The sequence below is a fragment of the Seriola dumerili genome, unplaced genomic scaffold (assembly GCF_002260705.1).
Source record: "Seriola dumerili isolate Sdu_G_001 unplaced genomic scaffold, Sdu_1.0 BDQW01000331.1, whole genome shotgun sequence".
Classification (NCBI taxonomy): Eukaryota; Metazoa; Chordata; class Actinopteri; order Carangiformes; family Carangidae; genus Seriola; species Seriola dumerili.
This window is the reverse complement of record NW_019174586.1, coordinates 6,557,865-6,578,168: the sequence shown is the minus strand read 5'-3', so window position 1 is coordinate 6,578,168 and position 20,304 is coordinate 6,557,865. Positions and strand designations below refer to the sequence as shown.

At 41.4% G+C, this 20,304-nt stretch overlaps 3 protein-coding genes across 3 annotated transcripts; 1 reads left to right on the top strand and 2 right to left on the bottom strand.

Annotated features, from left to right (window-relative positions):
• The first annotated feature begins 3 nt into the window (after positions 1 to 3).
• Positions 4 to 5,427, top strand: cops6 (COP9 signalosome subunit 6). The gene is made up of 10 exons (XM_022760310.1): positions 4 to 96; positions 1,160 to 1,285; positions 1,422 to 1,553; positions 1,675 to 1,763; positions 2,134 to 2,196; positions 2,295 to 2,342; positions 2,459 to 2,573; positions 3,634 to 3,726; positions 3,991 to 4,091; positions 4,961 to 5,427. The coding sequence occupies exons 1-10, from the start codon at positions 54 to 56 to the stop codon at positions 5,099 to 5,101; spliced, it is 951 nt and encodes a 316-aa protein (XP_022616031.1). The 5' UTR covers positions 4 to 53; the 3' UTR covers positions 5,102 to 5,427.
• A 774-nt stretch (positions 5,428 to 6,201) lies between these two features.
• Positions 6,202 to 7,650, bottom strand: LOC111232584 (pollen-specific leucine-rich repeat extensin-like protein 3). Its single transcript, XM_022760167.1, has 2 exons — positions 7,492 to 7,650; positions 6,202 to 6,996 (listed from the first exon to the last, which is right to left on the bottom strand). Exons 1-2 carry the CDS (start codon positions 7,648 to 7,650, stop codon positions 6,202 to 6,204), a joined length of 954 nt encoding a protein of 317 aa, XP_022615888.1.
• Positions 7,651 to 9,738: 2,088 nt separating this feature from the next.
• Positions 9,739 to 19,697, bottom strand: mcm7 (minichromosome maintenance complex component 7). Its single transcript, XM_022760050.1, has 15 exons — positions 19,510 to 19,697; positions 17,017 to 17,096; positions 16,234 to 16,398; positions 15,926 to 16,050; positions 15,582 to 15,762; positions 15,360 to 15,497; positions 15,121 to 15,270; positions 14,791 to 14,905; positions 14,545 to 14,676; positions 13,924 to 14,007; positions 13,384 to 13,595; positions 13,013 to 13,278; positions 12,706 to 12,874; positions 11,386 to 11,495; positions 9,739 to 10,380 (listed from the first exon to the last, which is right to left on the bottom strand). The coding sequence occupies exons 1-15, from the start codon at positions 19,538 to 19,540 to the stop codon at positions 10,155 to 10,157; spliced, it is 2,184 nt and encodes a 727-aa protein (XP_022615771.1). The 5' UTR covers positions 19,541 to 19,697; the 3' UTR covers positions 9,739 to 10,154.
• Between the last annotated feature and the right edge of the window lie 607 nt (positions 19,698 to 20,304).

Here is a 20,304-nt window from a genome sequence, read left to right as displayed (position 1 = left end):
CTAACGTTCGTTAGGCGAACACTCCACTGCGCCTGCGCGAAATACCGGACAAGATGGCGACCAGCAATGGTGGAGGAATGGAAGTGGATGGGGCAGGCGAGTATTTCTCACTTATTTAACAATTTCTGCCCGATATCAACATTGACCTACGTGCAAATTGTGGCAGGTGTTGTATATTTGTGTTATGGGAGGTGCGAAGAGATGCCTTCGTGGTTTTAAAGGTGGCAGGTAGCGGGTTGGCCGATATAAGCGGGTTAACGTAAAGTAAATCTGCTCTAAAAGCTGTCAACAAATAAGTCATATTGGATTTTTGATCACTTCTCCTCTCATCTCTTAGTGTAGTTTGGATCGGTAACACAAACCTAAATCCATCACCACATGCAGGTTGGGGAGAGAACTCATTACCTAGCTATAACAACAACCCAATCTCAAAATAGGGCTGGTCTTGGATGCCCTCTGTCCATGAGATGAACCGATATATCGGCCTATCTGCAAAGTTCATCCCCACAGACACATTTTAAGACATGAATATAAAACACTGCTTTGAATAACAACTAATTCCACAGAAAAATCTTATTACCCTATTTTAAATGTTTAAATTTACATCTATTTCAAACAGACCTGAGCCACACGTCCTCCTCCAAAGTATGTGATCTGGAAAGAGTATAGACTAGACACAAATACATGAGAGGCAAACTCAAGCACACCATTTGCACATATTCACACAGAGGGTGGGAGAGAGAGAGAGAGAGAGACAAGGAAAAAACATGCACACAAGGGAGAGAGAGTGAGAAAGAGACAAAAGGAGAGGCTGAACCTCCAGAAGGATGAAGATCCAGATCCAAAATATCTGTAATGAGGCACCAACTGCCAGAGGGGGAGAGGGTGAGGTCCCAGGACGGCTGATGGTCCAACACAGAGAACCCGAGTTAAAAGAGAGAACAGGGAGAGGAAATGGGGGATTTAGATTGTGCACAGAGAAACTTTCCTCCCTCAGCAGTTGAATGTGAAAACAGTCTTCTGGTGTCATCATTCTCCACAGTGAGGATCAAACATCCAATTGAATGAACAAGAAGAAAACATATTTTTCTGACTATAGCTTTATTGTAGTTGTTGTAGATTTAAAGCTCCTCCTGTTTGTGTCTCTGTGTAACTGTAGCCAGCCCCAGTGTTATGGCCTCAGGGGTCACCGGGAGCGTTTCCGTGGCCTTACACCCTCTGGTTATCCTCAACATATCCGACCACTGGATACGCATTCGCTCACAGGAGGGACGACCAATGCAGGGTATGTATGAGAACGTTTCTGCAAGAAAAATGGCTTGTGTTAGAGTGGTGCGTACCTCATCTCTTGTTGCTCTGTGAGTGTAATAAAATAGATAATTACAGTAGGTGCTGTTCATTTTGTTTTCTCCTCTGCTCAGTGATTGGAGCCCTGATTGGGAAGCAGGAGGGTAGAAACATTGAGGTGATGAACTCCTTTGAGTTGCTGTCTCACACCATAGATGAACGAGTGCATATTGACAAGGAGTATTATTACACCAAGGAGGAACAATGTAAGTGGTGTTTATGTGTCAAGGGCAGGAATACACTTCTGTTAGTGCATTTACTTTCTTTTATGACTTTTTGTCAGGTGCTTGCTGTAGTTTTTCTATAATATTCAATCTCATCTCTCAGTCAAACAGGTTTTCAAAGAGATGGAGTTCTTGGGTTGGTACACCACAGGCGGTCCCCCCGACCAATCAGATATCCACATTCATAAGCAGGTAGGCAAAAGTTAAAGGTGCAATATGTACAGTAAATCTGAATGAAAGCAGAAGATGGGTATCTTTAACTCCTCTCAGATCTTCGCTTACTCAGTCTGTAGCAAGTGCAGTCCTGTTGCAGCCGTGACCTTGATTGGTCAGATAACAGTAAATATAAAAGCAGTGGCTTTAATATTGAAGAGACAGACAAATTTAATTAATCATTCATTTGTATCCACTACAGAAGTTGTGTTAGTTGAATTCCAACACGGTATCAATTAGACTTTTTTAATTTTGTTGTCGGTAGTAAAAGAAAAGTCATCTTACCTCATCAGATTTTTTTTTTTTTTTTTTTGCCTTTTCTTACTGTTGTTTCCCTCTCCTCCTCCAGGTGTGTGAGATCATTGAGAGCCCTCTCTTCCTCAAGCTCAACCCAATGACCAAACACACCGACGTGAGTTGCTCTGATTTCTTTCCCTTGAAGTGTGAGAAAATAGCACAGTTTTGCATTAGATACAGCTGCTCTAAACTATGCATCCTTTCTGCTTTCAGCTTCCTGTTAGTGTTTATGAATCTGTGATTGACATCATCAATGGAGAGGTACTGTTTATATCTAATATCATCTACATATTTTTTCCTGTGAAGGGACCCTCTTTCCCTAAGAGAATAGTTTTATCTCATATGTTTTGGTGTTTTTTGTTGTTTTTTTCTCCCAGGCTACCATGTTGTTTGCTGAGCTGACGTACACTCTGGCCACAGAGGAAGCAGAGAGAATCGGTGTTGACCACGTAGCTCGAATGACAGCCACTGGCACAGGAGAAAACTCGACAGGTTTGTCAACCGAACTGTCACTACTGCTCTACTGCTTTAAAGGTTAAAGTGAGTGAGTTTACATGCACTGCAGTGTCCTATTATCTGTAAACCATCTTCACTTGTTTTTAGAGTCGCTTTAATTAAGACTGTTTATGTAACAGTTATCCATAAAAGCGCTTATCTCTGCTATTATCTCAGATTTATGATGAATCGAAATGAAATGGCTTTTCCAGCCATTACTAGCTGAGATACTGGTGGAGTTTCTTACAGTTATGATTTGTTACATTTCAGAAATGGTGTTCTGAATATGTTGTACTATATATTTATGAGTAGAATACGAAGAAGCTCTGCTTTCAAGTTAAAGACAAAAAAACCCTGATTTGGTCAAGCAGCAGTGCGTTAGTCCAGGCTCTGGGCTGTTATATGATGTTTTCAGTTACATAAGCCGCTGCACCCAAAGGACTCATTTCTGCAGGCTGTTCTGAACACAACTGTAAATTAATTTCTTTCTGGAGGACAGTGTGGGAGATTCTGGCATCTCTTACATATATCTGATTCTTCAGTGCATAATCAGTGGATTTTATCAGTTATTTATGTAATGAAGATATTATGTAGACCTATACTAACTAAAACACCCCAAATTAATATTGATAACAGAAAAAAATAACAAAACTTCCTACGTTTATTTATAAGAAGTCAAGTCTTCATTTAAAAATTTTATAAATTTGAAGCATTCTCTCTTATTCCATGCAAATTAGTCATTGGAATTAGAGAGATGTTGTGTTTACTGTCCCATATAGAGCAGTCTCATATAAAAGCAATTCAAGTCTTTACATAGTAATAAATCAGTGGGAAATAAACACAGATACAGACTGTCAGCATGCTTATAACACAAAGAAATGTAAAAAATACAAACGCTAAACTAAACAGAAATGTCTTCTGTATCACTAGATTTTGAATGAACCCTAGAAATGTGATGGAAACGACTTCTATGACCTGACTAATATTACACAGTGCCAGTAAAAATGGATCCTGTCTGAAAAGGTTTTAAACTCTGATATTTTGTGTCTCTTGTTAGTTGCTGAACACCTTATAGCCCAGCACAGTGCGATAAAGATGCTCCACAGCCGGGTGAAGATCATTCTAGAGTACGTCAAAGCCGTGGAAGCAGGTGAGAGAACTGACAGGGCCTTTTGATGAGGCAGCGCAGTGAGAGCAAAGAATGTGAAAATAAGTCTGGAAAACAGCTGCTTTTAAATGAGATGTTTCCTTTCCTCATTTTTACGCCATTATGGGAGGCCCCCTCGAACAGACCTCCATAATTACAAGTGCCTGTTTGATAGCATCTTGACAGCATCATCTTACCTCGCTGTTTTAGTGTAGTGCTTTACAAGTTTTGCTTTTTCTCTCTTCTGTCTGTTTCCACGTGCTGTAGGAGAGGTGCCATTTAACCATGAGATCCTTCGAGAAGCGAATGCCCTGTGCCACAGACTGCCGGTCCTCAGCACCACGAAATTCAAAACTGACTTCTATGATGTAAGCAAGCTTTGTTATGCCCCACCTACAAACATAAAGAATAGCCCTAATGGATGGTGATGCTTTCATCAAAATAGCAGATGTTAAAGAATGAAGCTGGTGTCACTCTACATTTTTCTTATTATCAACAAAGATCAAAAGCAACAATGCAAAACAAGAAGAATAGAGGGGGTGGGGTAGGTGCGTTCACGGTTGCCTCTGAGATCATTACAATGTGATGGATTTACAAATAATGATAAACATGATTGTTACAGTGTCTTTTTGACTGGACAGTTTAGAATCTAGTGTTAGCATAATTCAGAAGTGTCTGCTGTGTTTTCTTAACATTTTCAGGGAAACCAAAAAGCACGTCTCAGCTTTTATATAGTTTCATTTTTTAGAAGAGGCTCAGTAATTTCCTAAAACAACAGGGTATAGTAGTTTTCAGCAAACATCACTCAAACAAAAGTAAATAGTGTATTTGTTGGGAATTTTTTTCAGCTGTGGATTAATACAAATTTGTTGCCCTAGTATTTCCAGTAGCAGGACAAATAAACTACAACACTTACTGAGTGTGTTCCTAGTTTTGGACAAACTTGAGGTCTATGGCAAAGAGGAATAAACTCTCAGGCTTTGGATACACAGACAATTTTCATAAAAATTAGTTGAAAAATATAGAATATTACTGGAAAATCTTCAGTGTTCAACAGCAGCAAGAAACAAAGCTGAACAACGCAGATTCTTTTTACCACTCTCCTTAATCCCTCGTGTTAATATTCGGCAGATATTCATAGAAATAGGATTGTTATATGATCACTGTTTGTAGTGAATCTCCGAGTTGTACTGCCAAACAAATGCTTTCTGTAACTCTGCCTCTGGTTTCCCTGCAGCAATGTAATGATGTGGGCCTCATGGCCTACTTAGGCACCATCACCAAGACCTGCAACAGTATGAACCAGTTCATCAACAAGTTCAACGTCCTGTACGACAGACAGGGCATCGGCCGGAGGATGAGAGGACTCTTCTTTTGAGCCGGCAGTAAGCCGAGGCAGAGACAAACAAGCACTGCAGTTTCTTTTTCTCTGTTTTGTCTTTGGGGTTTTTTTTTTTTGGTTTGTTTGTGTTTTGGTTAGCTAAGACAAATTCTCACACCAACAGTAGCTTTTCAAACCAGTTTACCATTTTCAACCACAAGTGTGTCTAAAAGCACTTAATTACACCAATCAGTAAGAGGCTCTACTCTCTCTCGGGTATGCACATAAAATGAATCCACTGTACATGAACATTATATTATTTTACCCTGTTTGTTTTATTGTTTCATGTTTCTGTATGTAATAAATGATCTGCTGATTTTTTTCATGGGACTTTGACTCTTCTTCTTTCTAAGCTTAAATGATTATAATAGTATAGTATACTATAACTATACCGAACACACAGCTCATAAAAACGTCAGACCTGCACTTTTAAATGAGCCTATGAAAGTCGGCTTCGTGCAGAGGTGGTTTAGCTGCAGGTTTATTGTCAGGTTTATTGTGTTTGCAGTTAGCTCGTCTTTTGAAGTTGTGTTCCTGCTGTTCGATTGCCTTTGGAGGTTTTGGAAAGACAGGCATACGCAGCAGGAAAAGGGAGCAGGGGGGAGTTATGGCTGCAGAGTTGGAGGTCTAAGAGTCAGCATTTATATGAACTAGACATAACGACCCCCCAGCCTGCATGTTGGCTTTGTGAGTCTGCTCTTACCTGCCATGTGGCAATAGAAGGAGCAAACATTTTCTTCTTTTCGAAAGCATAGAAAGTGAAAACACAACTTCTTCACTGAGGAAAAGCACTTTTTTCACATTTTATTACGTCTCAAAGACCATCTGCATTACATACTTGTATTGACTGCTTTTTTACATGCTGACAGTGATGGTAAATACACAAAGTTGTCAATTTAATAATAAGGTTTAAACAAACGCTGCAACTTTTCAATGCTTTGGCACATGATGTTTTCTGTGACCGTACACTTGCAGGGAAACTACAAGCTAAAAAAAAAAACACCACAAAATATGGAAATTGTGCAACTTAGATGTTTTCTATCAAAGTCTTGTGTGTTTAAAGAGAAACACCTTTCCTCCGACACATCCTGGATGTTTTACTGACTGTCCTCTGCAGGCTCATCAGCAGCAGCAGCAGGCTCTGGGTACTTGAAGCGGGCTGGGTCGTACAGATCATCCCTGGGGTCGTAGGGCATAGGGTAGTAGTAAGGGTAAGGGTAAACGGTTAATTTCTTCTCGATGGGTGCAGGAGGGGGTGGCTCCTCAACGGGCTCCTCCTTCTCTTCCACAGCAGGGGGTGGTGGTGGTGGTGGCGGAACCATAATCTTCCCTTTGATAGGCCTGGGTGGGTGGTCAATCAGGCAGTCGGGGTCCCAGTAGGGATCACAGTCGTACTCCATGCCCTTGAAGGTGCGGATGGGGGCAGGGGGAGACTTCTTGACGAGGACTGGCGGAGGCGGAGGTGGGGCGGACTTCTTTGGTGGAGGTGGAGGAAGTTGAGGCACTGCCACAGGGGCTGGTGGAGCCTTCTGGGGGGAACAGTGGGGGTGGTAGCGGGGGTCGCAGAGCACGGGCACGGCGCCGGTGGGCATGTAGACAATGTGGGGCTTGCAGAGGGGGTCCTTTTTGTTGCACAGGTACAGCACATCAGCCTGGGAAATAAATGGAGCCAGAGGAAGAGGAGGAGGGGTCACTGGGGGCTCTGTGGGCTTTGGGACCCCTTTCATCGGGGGTGGAGGAGGAATAACTTTGCACTTCTTGTCTGTAGCTGGGTCGCACATGATCATTGGCACCCCCAGTTTGTTCTGGAAATAGGAGGCGTTGGGGCCGTAGGTGTGCTCCAGGTACCTCATCTGCTGGTAGAGCATCCGCAGCTTGTCGATCTCATAGAGCTGAGAGGGGAACACACAATCAATTCACCTATAAACCTTTATGAAGATGGAGTTTATATTTATAGATCATATTCACATTTTGATTGATTGATATTCACCATGAGAGCAAAAAATCTTTGTCACAGTTTTCCTTCAGTGCGTGGGCAGTTAAAATCTGGATATTATCTAAACTGTGTTTTTATGCAGCTATCTTGACAATATCTCTCTTTAAAACCAGATTTGAATCTAAAAAAACTTCCACCTAATTGAATAAGGAAATATTTCCCTTCACAACTGAGTGTTAGTTGAGTGGTAATGATTGGAATCTGAACAAATATGAACATGGTCCCACAATCTGAGGTGCTGATTTCTCCTTTTCCAATCATTACAGAGGTCAGACCTCCAGAATAAGGGGTGTAAGGAGGTCAAGGGCATCACCCAGAATGAGAATGTGTACACTTACATTTATAAATGATCATATCTTTACATGTAGCCTGTAGAGTGCTGGTGTCTTACCCCCTCAGTGTGTCCGATGCTGCTGTAGTATCTGTAATAAGACTGGAAGTCTGGGTTTCCTCTGTACCATCGAGAGTCCGCGTTACGCTTTGGTCTGGAGTGAGTCAGGAAGTCATTTGCTTTCTCTGAGTCAATATTAAGATGACTGAGAGGAACCATTTCTGTTAAAAGAAGAGACGATAACTTTATAGTCCTTTCAAAAAAAAAAAAAGTGCTTCAAGCACAGTACTGTTGAAGAGCCGGACACAGAGATGAATTTTTGAACTGAGAAGGGATTTAATATCTGCAGTTACCTTCCTGCTTGATGGCAGTCAGTAATGATTTGGCCTCCAGAAGCCCTGGAAGAGGAAACAAATTACTTGTTGGGTTTTAATCTCCCAAAATTTTGAGACATTTGTTTTTCAGCAGTTGTACAATAAAGAATCAGAACTGACCTGGGAGCAACGTCAGACAGCAGAGAGCCCCCCCCAGCCATAATGTAGAAATCATCTTGAACCCCTGCAACATACAAGGAAAAGAAATACAGTCCACTCAAAAGCATTGCTATTTTATTATTAAAGTAATAATAAAAGTAATATTTATACACCACTATTCACAAATAACATATTAAAGGATATAAAGGCAAATTCTGTCCTCTGCTCCCTTTTCTTACTGAAATGGAGGCTGAATGAGATTGAACTGTTTTACAATATACACAAAAAACATTCATCTTTATGTATACCCACATATCAGTGTACATTTCTTAAGACACATAATTGTGTCACTATGAAATATAATAAAAAGCAGCTACAAAAGATGGAGTTGTACCATGTAACTGAATAACACCCTGTTTCTAGTTAAATGATCCAACACCGTGATCACCTCAATACATCAGTCCATGTTTTACTCACCTGGCTCAGGAGGCTGTCTTCACTGGACTGACAGGGCTGAGTGGGTTAAATACTGAGCTCTGGGTTGGTCACGCTGAAACGTTATCTCCTGTCCAATAGGATTTCACTACCTTTGACACCAAAATCTTGTCTCCACCTCTCTCTTTAATACCGTTTAATATGGGGCCTTTGGCGCCAATTAAGAATAAAAAAGCCCCCGGACTTCAGCAGTGAAGCCATAAAGAGAACAGACTTCAAATGGAAACTCCCCATTAAGTCAGGAAGGAAAGCATCACCTGCTGGGACAACTGCAACTGTGGGGAAAATGCTGCCTACTAACACTATATCTCAGCCAAAAAAAACTGTAAAAAAATCATAGATAACAACCCGCACAGCCTTGAATGTGCCTTTATAATGAGCTGTTACAAGATTTCTAAAATGCTCTCAGATCCTAAAGGTGGTTATTTTTTACCCAGAGAACACCTGCTTTTCGTACTTTGTGACTATGAGGATGGTTATCGCCTTAGTAGAAAAAAGGCTAGACTAAGACTACGACTACATTCTTACAGGATGCTGTCATACAAAACATGACATGTCATACAATTGCATGTTAGTGAGCTGATGCAAAGAGAGTTTCAGGGTTCTCATTCAACTTGAAAACTATATAACTATATACCAATGCAAAATAACTCACACATTACTACAGTATACAGCAAATACAATCACAGTTTTGACAAAACATGGCAGTAGAATTCATGTAAAATCCACTGTTCTGGTGACTTACCACTGAAATCATTCTAGTTTCAGCTTCTTCTACATGATGCACTATGATGTTACAGTTAAAATCAGCTCCACTTTGACCAACCACAACAGTAAAATACTGCACACACATTAATACATTAGCAATAATCAAATTTATATTAGTGTAAGTCACTGGTGTTTCCTTTCAGTACCTTTGATACATCAAATATTGCTGATAAAACCTTCATACTTTCACTGCATGAGTTCTGTTTTTACAGCATGACATTCCCTTTTCTGAATATGAACACTTCCTCTGCTGCCGTCTTGGTCTTTCATGATAAACTGAATGTTTTAGACAGATGGACAAACAAGCTAATTTAAGATGACACCTCGGGCTTAAAGTAGCTGCAAAAGGCATTTTCCATCATTTTTATGGACTAAACTATAATGAAAATAATCGTTAGTTGCAACCCTGTATGTTAGCATGTTTTATGAGCAAGACATGTAAAAAGTGTTACTGAAAGCAGCAATTATGTCAGAGCTGCTCTAGTAACAAACCAGGTGTTCAGAGGTGATTGTGGCACTTTTTCTTCCCACTTCATGTTCACACAGGAGACAAAATGAACCAAATACAGCATAGTATTGAACCAACAATTTATTATAACTATTGTAACAATACAAGGCTCAATGTTAATTTATCTTGCCTGATTTGCATTATAAAGTATAAAATGTACAGACATGTTCCATTTCAGCCGGAAGCTTTAAGCTCTAAGCTGCAGATAGCACAATACCAAAAAGTTCTGACATATTTACAAGCCATTTACTGGTGAACAGGAATCTTAAACATAAAACTCTATTGACCTCCAACAGCAGGATATTCTTGCAAAAATAGTCATGCTTAGAAAATGTCCAGGTTCAGCTTGACTTTTGTTACAAAATGCTGGAGGAGGAAAAATAAAGAGCCACAATACAAGTCTGTAGAAAACCCACGATAAAGAGTTTTCCCCTCAGGTGTCTGAAACCCGGCACGCACAAAGATGTGTCCCAGGTTCTTCAGACGAAGGTGATGCGGGTGTGGGCCTGGTTGACCTGCCACACGTTCAGCTCCTCGTACTCCTCCAAGGCCTCCTGGAACTGGGCGGGGGTGAAGCCACGAGAGACGCAACGCTGCTCCGCCTCAGCCATGCGAACGACGCCGCCGGCTCCACCACGGCCCGCCACGCCCTCTGCGGCGAGCTCACGAACCAGAGAGAAGATGACATCGGCTGGACGCTGAGTCCTGTACAGGAAGAATGAGAGTTCAGACGTTTAGACTCAGTGGAGGAAAAGTTTTGTTCACACAGACTGAGATCAGTGTCAAGTACATGTTTAAAATGGAACCTGTACAAAGTGAATGTTCTTTTAGAAAAGGTCGGGTGTTTCCACTGCGATGTTTTCACAGCACAGATTAAACAAGATACATGTTTGTTAGTGAGGTTTTGGTGCTGCTGGAGCTGGTGGATGGATTTTGTGGCAGGCAGGCGTGATATTGTTGAACGACTAGGAAACTGCACAGTTTCTTACAATCCCAGGAAGACATCATGGTGTTTCACTTTATTGATCACATAAGTTCCACAAATAGTAACAAATGAAAGAGCTTGAGAGAGAAGATCAAACCCAGTGTACTTTCCCACCTCAGCACAGATGTCACTCATGGTGCAAAGTGGGTGTGAATGGATCATTGCAAGTTTCAGAAATGGATGGATAAAGACCACCCAGCCAACAAGTGGTTCAAACAGAGTCTGAAGCTGGTTTAACAAAAATCAATCCTTTCATCTCACCGTCAGCATGAAAGTAAATAAATGCAATTTCTTAAAAAGTCAAACTATTTCTTTAATGAAAATCAACTTAAAAATCTGAAGCCAACAAAAACTAAGACACAAGTAGCCAATCTGAGGCCATTTTAAAATTAGAAACATGGCTCTTTTCTCCTCCTATTGTTGTAAAAAGCCTCCGGGAAGTTTTCAAGCACTGCCTGGAGAGCAGTTTATGGTAAAGGGGTGTGAACACGTCACTAGTCTTGACGCCTGCTTCGGTGAACATGCTGCCGTGTGAACAGAGCGCCATAAAAATCCAGAGGTTTTACAGCTTCCTCCAGGATATGCAGCTACTGTTACAGGCATACGAGAGGCTCATAAAGAGAATTTTAGGTACGACGACATCCGGTCACTCATGTTATGTGGAGCTGGTGCTGACTTAATGCCATCATTAAGGCAAAGTCTGAGGTCACCATGTTAATACCAACCTTGTGCTGCTGGATTTGTCAGCTTGTAGCGAGTCCTTTGACATCTCCATCAGTCTCATTGCCTCATTCACGTCCTCCTTCTCCACAGTGTCCATCATGCGAAGACGAGCCTGAAGGAGGACAACAAAATGAAAAGAGGGGAGTTTGTTATTGAGAGGGAAAAAATGCAAAAACACACACTGGAGAATTTTGCTAGACAGCAGATCCATCTTGATGACGTAGGCTGCGCTGTGCCGGCACTGTCAGACCGAGACAAGTGCAATGCCCTCTGGGATGGTCGGCAATTGCCCAAGTCTCCGCCTCTCAACACCAGCTAGTCTCTCTACAGATTGAAATTAGAACCTCTGACAGAAATGCCAAAAGAAAGAGAACCAGGATACTTTGAAGATCGGGTTTCTATGTAGAATATACTGACGACAGCTCTGGCCATGGTCAGTTTTGCATGGGTTTGCACAGCTGCACCTAACGCACACAGGCTGACTGCCCACCCTGCAAAGCTGGCCAGGATCAGAAAAAACCTCTTACAGTATCTCGATTATGAAGGTGTAACAAATCATCTGTAGCATTAGGGCAGATGCAGAGTTCAGTTGTGACGTATTCTCAACATTACAATTCAAGCAGTTTCTGGCACACAGGCGTGGTTGTGGCAGCAGTTTGCCCCCTTGTGGAGATCTGTGTGGAGCACATTGCCGACCTGTCTGCATGAAGTGCTGGTTTTGCAGTAGGTGGATGACTGCTACCTGCACAAACAGCACTTTTGGCACCCAGAGGCCAAGACACCAGATAATAAACACTCCTTCAGGAAGTATTAGGTTTTTACTTTACATTTCTGCCATTTAGAGTCTTTTTTAGAAAACTAAAGCACAAATACAGTTTTTACAAATCATGTAAAGTGATCCATCTGATTTGATATTGCCGAGTCATTGGGAAAGCTGACCGCATCTTCGGTGTTCGACAGACTGGAGAGCTTTTGTCCAGCGTGAGAAAGAAGTGCTCACACTGCAGTAGGCCAGGTTATCATCACTACCTGCACTGTAAGCACTTTATCTCACACTGGACTATTGATGAAGGTACACACAGGAGGATGGAACCAATTTAACTAATTAAAATTTTATAATAACTGCAGCTAAACATTAATCCACCAATCCATATATATTTGAGACCTTTCAAATGTTGTATTATCAGTGAAGGCTAAATTTATACTTTAAGAATAAAAACAACAACATTGAGGAAAATTAATTTGATGCGGTTTCTGACAAAATCTATCAGTAGAAGTTTCCAGTTTAAACTACAGCTGACTTGCAGAGGTGTAATTCTCACCAGGGCAGTGGACAGACGCAGGATGGAGAGGAGGGTACGGGCAGAGGTAAAGGTAGTGTCTTTGCTGACTCGGGCCTCTTTCCTCATCTCCACATAGGCAGCAGTGATGTAATCAGCCAGTAACTCAGGCACCACAGGCTGCTGCTTCTTACACACAGCGATGTAACGTCTGAAGGGGAATAATTCATAATTGAGTTGCTAGGTTTGTCATTATACTGTTAAAACTCAACACTCTTGGTTTCTTTTCTTAGTATAGCAGTAAATTAAAACAATTTGAAACATTTTGAAATATAAAGCAGACCATCACCTCATCAGCTTCATTTCGATGGGGGTAAAGTGAGTGGGTGGCTGGCGGCAATGCTGGTGGACATAGGTGATGTGCTGGGCCAGACGCAGGTCGGCATCAGCATCCGGCTTGTCCTGGATCAGCCACAGCAGGTCGAAACGGGACAGCAGCGCGGCCGGCAGCTGAATGTTCTGCTCAATGCTCTTCCTGGGATTGTAGCGGCCGTAGGCGGGGTTGGCTGCGGCAAGAATGGAGCATCGGGCATTGAGGGAGGTCATGATGCCCGCCTGGGGAGGAGACAAACGGTCAACATGTGTTTCACAGGCATTATATTTCAATTCATCCATAGTTAGTATAATTAAGCTACAAGTTGTAGCAATGCTTCTGTTTACCTTTGCGATGGAGATGGTCTGCTGTTCCATCACCTCATGGATGGCTGTGCGGTCCGCGTCAGCCATCTTGTCAAATTCATCAATGCAGCAGATACCCTGGTCCGCCAGCACCAAGGCTCCGCCTTCCAGGGTCATTTCCCCTGTCAGGGGGTCACGCATCACTGCTGCAGTCAGACCGACACCGGATGATCCACGACCTGTTGTGTACTGGCCTAAAAGAGGAGACGTAAAGAGGAGACAGGAGAAAGTTATCGAATGAAATGATATACATTTCCTTTATTAAAATTGCATTCAAAGCCTATTAAAAGACATTCAGACACAGGTATCAGGTAGTCAAAGTGGAAACTATAGTTGTGCCTACTTCAAGGTTTCCTAATCCTTCAAATGTCCAGCACTGGGCATAAAAAAGCCATCTCCAGTCAGACCATCACATCTAAAGTTAATATTTTACCATGTAGGCTCTGGTGGAAAGTAAAATGTCTTACTGGATAAAATATTAAACCAGATAAAAAGGACTCCAACAAACAGGACTGTACTCACTTCGAGGAGCCAGACGGTCAATGTAGGACAGCAGCTGGGACTTTGCCACTCCTGGGTCTCCCATCAGGCAGATGTTTATGTTGCCTTAAGTGGAAAGAGTCAAAACAGGAAGAGTGTTGCAGTTATTAGAAGATTTCATAAGGGCAAATACTTGTTTGAGCATTTGAGCTATCTCCTTGTTATCTGTATAATATGTATTAAACAATTTGAAGTAATGTGACAAAGTGGAACTCCTGTTTATCCATTAAAAAAAAAAAAAAAAAGGGAAAAAAAAGAAGTGTTTTGCTCCTTTAATAAACCTATTTTTATAACATAACTTATAATTTAACATTTCAGATAATTCACTGTTGACAGATTCAAAAAAAAAGTTTAAAAACTCTACAAACTGTAATAACCTCCGCTATTAGATATGAGTTTTTTTTTTCCATTACATGATTCAGTGGAGATACTGACAAATTATTGCCCTACAATACAAGGAATATTCCAAGGGATAAAATTACCCGGTTTTGTTGGGTTATGATCTGCAACTTAGGCAATTCCTGACTGTTTATCTCAGAGGGGAAATAAAAGTTGTCAGTCTATCGTTTAAGAAGAGGTTAGGGGGCTTGTGCCAATGCTCACCTCGGATTTTCATGCCTTTAGGTGCCTGCTCCACTCCTCCAACCAGCAGCAGCAGAAGAGCCTTTTTCACATCTTCATGTCCATAGATCTCTGGTGCTATCGAGCCGGCTAGTTTCTCATAAAATCCTTCATCTGCAACAGAGAACAATCACCTCAGTTGCTAAAAGAGTGAGACAACGAACTGTCTTGTCAGGTTCTGGCATTCATGTGGGTCAATGTAGTTTCATTTCCCACTCAGACCCCCACCTGTGATGCTGCGCATCTCCTCGTCAGTCAGCTCCTCGTTACCGAGCTCATCATCCTCTGTCTTGTTCATGAGTGTGATGTTGTGGGCCTCCAGGTAAGTTTCTGACAGAAGACCCTAAAATATCCAAATCACAACATTTTATGGAGGGAGGGAGTCTTTGAGGTAGAGATACAGTTTGGGACATTTGGTACAGTGTTAACTCATTTATACTTCCTGAAAACTAACCACTGAAGTCACATCTACAATTATGAATCTTCTTAAAAGTCAGAGTTTGGGGTGTTGTGTGGTCTGGGTTGACACGAAACATCCAAAACTCAGGTCAAACTTACCTGAACAGCTTGTTTGAAACCTGTGCGCAGAAGAGGGAGGAAGACTCCTGTGATGGCTACATGGTCTCCTGGCTGGGAAAGACGCGTGTTTTCTCCGCGGGCGTACACCGACATGCTCCTTGGAATATTACCCACAGGCACCTGATCACTCTATAAAGATAACAAAATAAACTGATAAAACAGAAACTTGCAACAATTTATGGCCACAACTGAGTATTTTACTGTGTTTAGTTCCTTACATGTTCCTGAATACGAAGCTCCTGGAATTTGACAAATTTGGAGCCTCTGGTCTGCAAGTAGAGACGGCCTCCAGATTTGTTGGTGACACACTCTTGGCTGGGACACATGATAAGGGGCATGAAGGAGGGAGACTGAATCTGAAAGACAAGGAGAAATCATTATGAGGGATATCTGATTGTTTTAAAACATGCCACAAGATGTAATTGATTACAGGATCTTACTGGTTGATAGGTCTCAGCACCACACTGGTCACATGTGTAAGTAGCCACAGCCATCATTGGTTTAACTTCAGTGGCACGGGTCACTATGCCTCGAACTGTCACCAGGTGCCCGATGCTATCAGCTCGTACATCACGCACCACTTTAGGTTTAGTAGTGGTGGGAGACTTAAAGTAAAGCTCACTGTGGATGGAAGATAAAGTTCATGAGAAAGGTATTCATACGCATAGAGAAAGATTTACTGTTTTTTTGACAGACTGAAAACAAATCAGGTACTCCAACTAGCATTAGTGAATAACCAAAAATTGTTATAAATCAAAATTCCATCCTCAATGATTCAACTTACAATCTCCTCATGAGTTCAGGCGGGTATTGGTTACGCGAGTCTCGAGTGTCTGCAGGGTCACGACCCCTCTGTTCCATCATCAGCCTGTGCTCAATGTACACGTCCAGGGAATCTTTGGCCACAATCTGGATACAAAAGCGTGTATGCATTTCAGTTTTAATGAGCAGGGATGTAATGGGTGCATCAATAGTTGGAACTCTGAAGATTAGTCTGTTTTAGGTCACTCACATTACATATTATTGGAAACCCAAAAAACACTTTGATTTTGTTTAAATCCTGTACAGGATCAATTATGCAAATCTACGTACATCTCTTTCTTTGTACTCTGGCAACAGCTCATGGATGGCATCAGCGAACAGGCCTGTGTAGCGTTTGGCATTCTCACAAATGCTCTCAACCAGCTCGGGGTCTTCCTCAGCCACATCATCCAGTTCCACAAAGACAGACACCTGCTCCCTGTGGGCCAGTGCCACCTGTATACACAGACACGTAATTAGATGAGCCACTTAATTACATGACCTTGTCTGCAGATACAGATAGTGGTCAATAACAACAATGGACACCTCTACACTTTCACAAATTGGGCAGGCTGTGATATTGCATCCAGATACAACTTCATAGTCTAGCCTGATTACGATGGCCTGCACATTTTGCAAATACATTTAGGCATTTTATGCGCCGATGTATTTACATCATGTGTGTGTGTATACCTTTCAGTTGCACCACTCAAACCCAGATGTCACATACCTTTTGTGTGAACGCCCAATTGAAAAGCTGATACATTTTGTATCAAAAATGTATATGATTAAAAGAAGTGCTTCAACCTCTAGATTTGAAGGCATTTGGTAGTTTAGCAAAAACTGATAAATTACTGTTCAGGACCGATACAAATTATGCCTAAGAAGACAAAGAGTAGCCAAAAAATTTATTCAAAAAGGACAAAAGAAAACTCACACTTTACCTAATACATCAGTACTTTTCCCTACCAAATGTATTCAGTTTGGTGTGATAATTTGAACCTTCCTAGTGAGGCCCAAAACAGTCAACTCTGAAAGCTACGCCCATTTTTACTATTTGTTTACTATACTTACAAGCTGAGCTCCATATTTGAAGACCTTCTTCCCATTGTCATCCTCTGTGTAAAACTCCTGCAGGAACCTTTTGCATTTGTCTGCAAAACAAACAAAAACACCTTTAGCTTTATTTTATGTCACAGCAGGGAAAAGGAGAAAAAAAAAAAAAAAAAAAAAACAGGCCACATCCAGCAGACACTAGGTGGAGATTGTTTGTTAGCTATATGTGCACACAAAGAAATCATTGTTTACTGATGTTATCTTCTCATTTGTTTAAACATTAAAAACAGCTTTCTGAGTTTAAAGGCTGTTGAAAATGTTCATCAACACCACTACCACCAGTGGGCCTACAAACTGGGAGCTAATTTGTTGTCCTGCGACGACCCCCTTTGTTGAGTAACATGGCATCCTGTAATCTCGATGAGTCACTATTGCCTACAGTAAAGCACAAACTGCCACTGATGTACTGCGTGAGCCAAATTCCCCTTCAGTGTACCTACTATCATAGTTTTGGGGTGAAAGGGGTGACGTTACGCGGCAGATCGCTTCAGGGTAAGAATGTAAATACAACAACAGGCGCGCTCAGTTCAGTGTCCATTTTTAGGGAAAATATCCCTCACTTCTCGAAAGAACCACAACTACTAACAATATTTAATTCTACGTTGCAAGAAACGAAACTAATAATACCACGGCGATTAAAACGGCCCACTTACTTTGACGCTGTAGCAAAAAATCAGCAGCGCTGGTTTATTATTTCTCTGTTCGAGGATGTTATTGTAAACAAAGCAGCACATGGCTTTTGTGCCTCGTCACTCAGATATCCCTCCGCGATCCCTCCGCTCTTAAAAATAATCCCGGCTGTTGTTTTCAACCCGTGGCCAGCCATCTTCTAACGTTAGCTTAGGTTAGCTCAGTTGCGTCGAGTACGGACAGTTCCTTCGATATTAGCCATTGTTCTTGACATAAATCACTAAGCGGTACGAGGTTGCCGATTTAACGTTTAATGCTTGTGGTTTCTGTCGGATAATTCAGTCAAAGTAGAACTTCTGAGCAGGTAGTTTGATGGAGCTATTGAATTCACAGATTGAGCGATGACTCAAGTCAATGTAAAGTTTCGGTTTTAAAAACGAGGCAAAATAAATCCAAATAAATTGTTGCAGGCATACTGAGTAACTGGAATTTGAAAGCCAAATCATCTTTACACTTGATTACAAATCTTCATTCCTAACGTACCTTTTGAAATAAACCTAATAGTTTGAATATTAGCAACATATATTGGGCTGCCTAAAACGTTACCGTAAACATTACGTTATTTGCGTTCAGTTCATTAGCGTTAAGTTCGTGTTTAAACCACTGTGTACCCGAACTTCACATAAACCAACATTTCGAAGTGTCTTTAAACTAGGCACCGGGACGACTCACCAGCTGGTATTTTATCAAAGCAGTCAGTACATCTAAATGCAAAATGGCACTTTAACTTGTGTAACTGACAGCCAGTTGGATAAGAGGGGTAGCTAACTTGCTAGCATGCTACGGTAGCTTTAACGTAGTATGGAGCAGCTAACTTGGTGGATGTTTAGTGGAGCAATATGTTGGATTGGGGACGCTTTGAACGCCGGAAACAAGTGCATGGAATGGACATTGTAGGTAGTGATAGGTTAAAATAAAGTGCTAAATAACACTGGGTAACATATTGATGTTAACCGTTTGGAAACATTTACGTTAATATTGCACTGTAACATCAGGTAACAAGCTTAAGTCTTTAAACTTGGGGTAACAAAACGCCGTTATATTTAAACAATTGATACGTTTAATCTATCAAATCAGCCTGAAATGTGGTAAATTAGTCTTTGGTAACTTCAAAACGTGCATTGAACATGCCCAATGATGTCTTAGGTTACAAATAACTGCCTACTTGTCTACAGCTGCTTTATCATAAGGTATGGTTTCATGAAATGAACAAAACGAGCATGTGATATCAACTTTCTAACGTTATTATCTCGTTACCAAGATATCTCTCTCCGCCCTCATTAACTTACTAGCTTAAGTGCAAGTTATTGTTGGACATGTGCTTGCACACTGGCGCCTGCTCCTTTGTTTAAGCGGATCCATCCGGGTCACTGTGTATTCAACAGGCTCACAGAAAATGCTTAACTAGTTCCTACCAAGTTATCTAGCGATCAAAAAACTTTGTGCAACTTCAAGGCTAACAACATTCACCCACATCACGGATTTAGTGAACAAATTCGCAGGCAGACTAAGATGCACAACTTTCAAGGTTGTGGTCTAAGCATAGTAAGTTAGTGCAGAGGGGAAAACAAGGAGGTAATATAGTAGTGTCTGAATAATACAATTTTGACTGAACAAACACAAAAAATGATTTTATAACGAATACACATCACGGTTAACTATCGCTGCGTTTTCGAAGAGCATTTTACGTTAAGTTAAAGGTTCGGTCATTTAGGCCAGCCTGTTGCTGCCATGCCGTTATTGAGAAAGTTCACCCATTACCTTTCTCTGCCGCATAATCCTTACGAGCCATGGCTGCAAACGTTGACCCTCAGGTGAGATAACGTGATTCCAAAACCGTGAAGGTACCAATGAACAAAAATTATGTTTAAATTCGCGGTTTCGTTCCTTCACTATCACGGGAGACCTGTATTCATTCACTCGCAGCTCGAGTTTCTCCCCGGTCGCGGTGCAAGAACTGGCGCGAGTCTGACGTATCCAGCAGCCAATCATGTCGCTTCTTTCCGCAGGGAGAGGCGGGATTTTGTGATGGCGCGAAAGTTGCGGGCAATTACGCGTCACGTGCTTCTAGAAACTTCCGCCCTGTTTGTCAGGAATGGCGCGAAAGGCGATGATTGGATTTCATTACAACTGAGTGACCCGGGGGTGAACCTGAACTCTGACGCTAGGGGCCCATGAGCCAAATCTGACCCTCAAGCGATAATATTCGGCCCCTAAATGAAAGCTGAATATTAAAGTTTAATAGTAATCATACCTTTTACATAATCTGTCATGAACCTACAGCAGATATCAACATAAATACAAGGCTCATGTAAGTCCTAATGAATAGGACCTTGTTACAAACTGCTTACAGGTAACAGTTTGCAAATTACATATTTTGTTGATTTGTGATGTGAAAATTTGTATAATACAACCTCTAACAAAAACACATTGAATATTAGCCTTTCTTCAAATGTTAATGCACTGTTTATTTTTGTTGCATGAACTTAGAAAAAAATGACAAAAAAACAGTAATTTTGACATCCGCTAAAGTTTAGGCACCCTATTAACTCAGTA

Excerpts from the sequence above, each read along its gene's own strand:
- cops6 (XM_022760310.1), top strand. The coding sequence starts at position 54 with ATGGCGACCAGCAATGGTGGAGGAATGGAAGTGGATGGGGCAG. Across the intron at positions 2,343-2,458 it reads TTGACATCATCAATGGAGAG|GCTACCATGTTGTTTGCTGA; the intron begins GTACTGTTTATA and ends TTTTTCTCCCAG. Across the intron at positions 3,727-3,990 it reads CGTCAAAGCCGTGGAAGCAG|GAGAGGTGCCATTTAACCAT; the intron begins GTGAGAGAACTG and ends CACGTGCTGTAG.
- mcm7 (XM_022760050.1), bottom strand. The coding sequence starts at position 19,540 with ATGGCTCGTAAGGATTATGCGGCAGAGAAAG. Across the intron at positions 17,097-19,509 it reads GGATTATGCGGCAGAGAAAG|ACAAATGCAAAAGGTTCCTG; the intron begins GTAATGGGTGAA and ends TTTGTTTTGCAG. Across the intron at positions 16,399-17,016 it reads TCAAATATGGAGCTCAGCTT|GTGGCACTGGCCCACAGGGA; the intron begins GTAAGTATAGTA and ends CTGTGTATACAG.
- LOC111232584 (XM_022760167.1), bottom strand. The coding sequence starts at position 7,650 with ATGGTTCCTCTCAGTCATCTTAATATTGACTCAGAGAAAGCAAATGAC. Across the intron at positions 6,997-7,491 it reads GCATCGGACACACTGAGGGG|CTCTATGAGATCGACAAGCT; the intron begins GTAAGACACCAG and ends TTCCCCTCTCAG.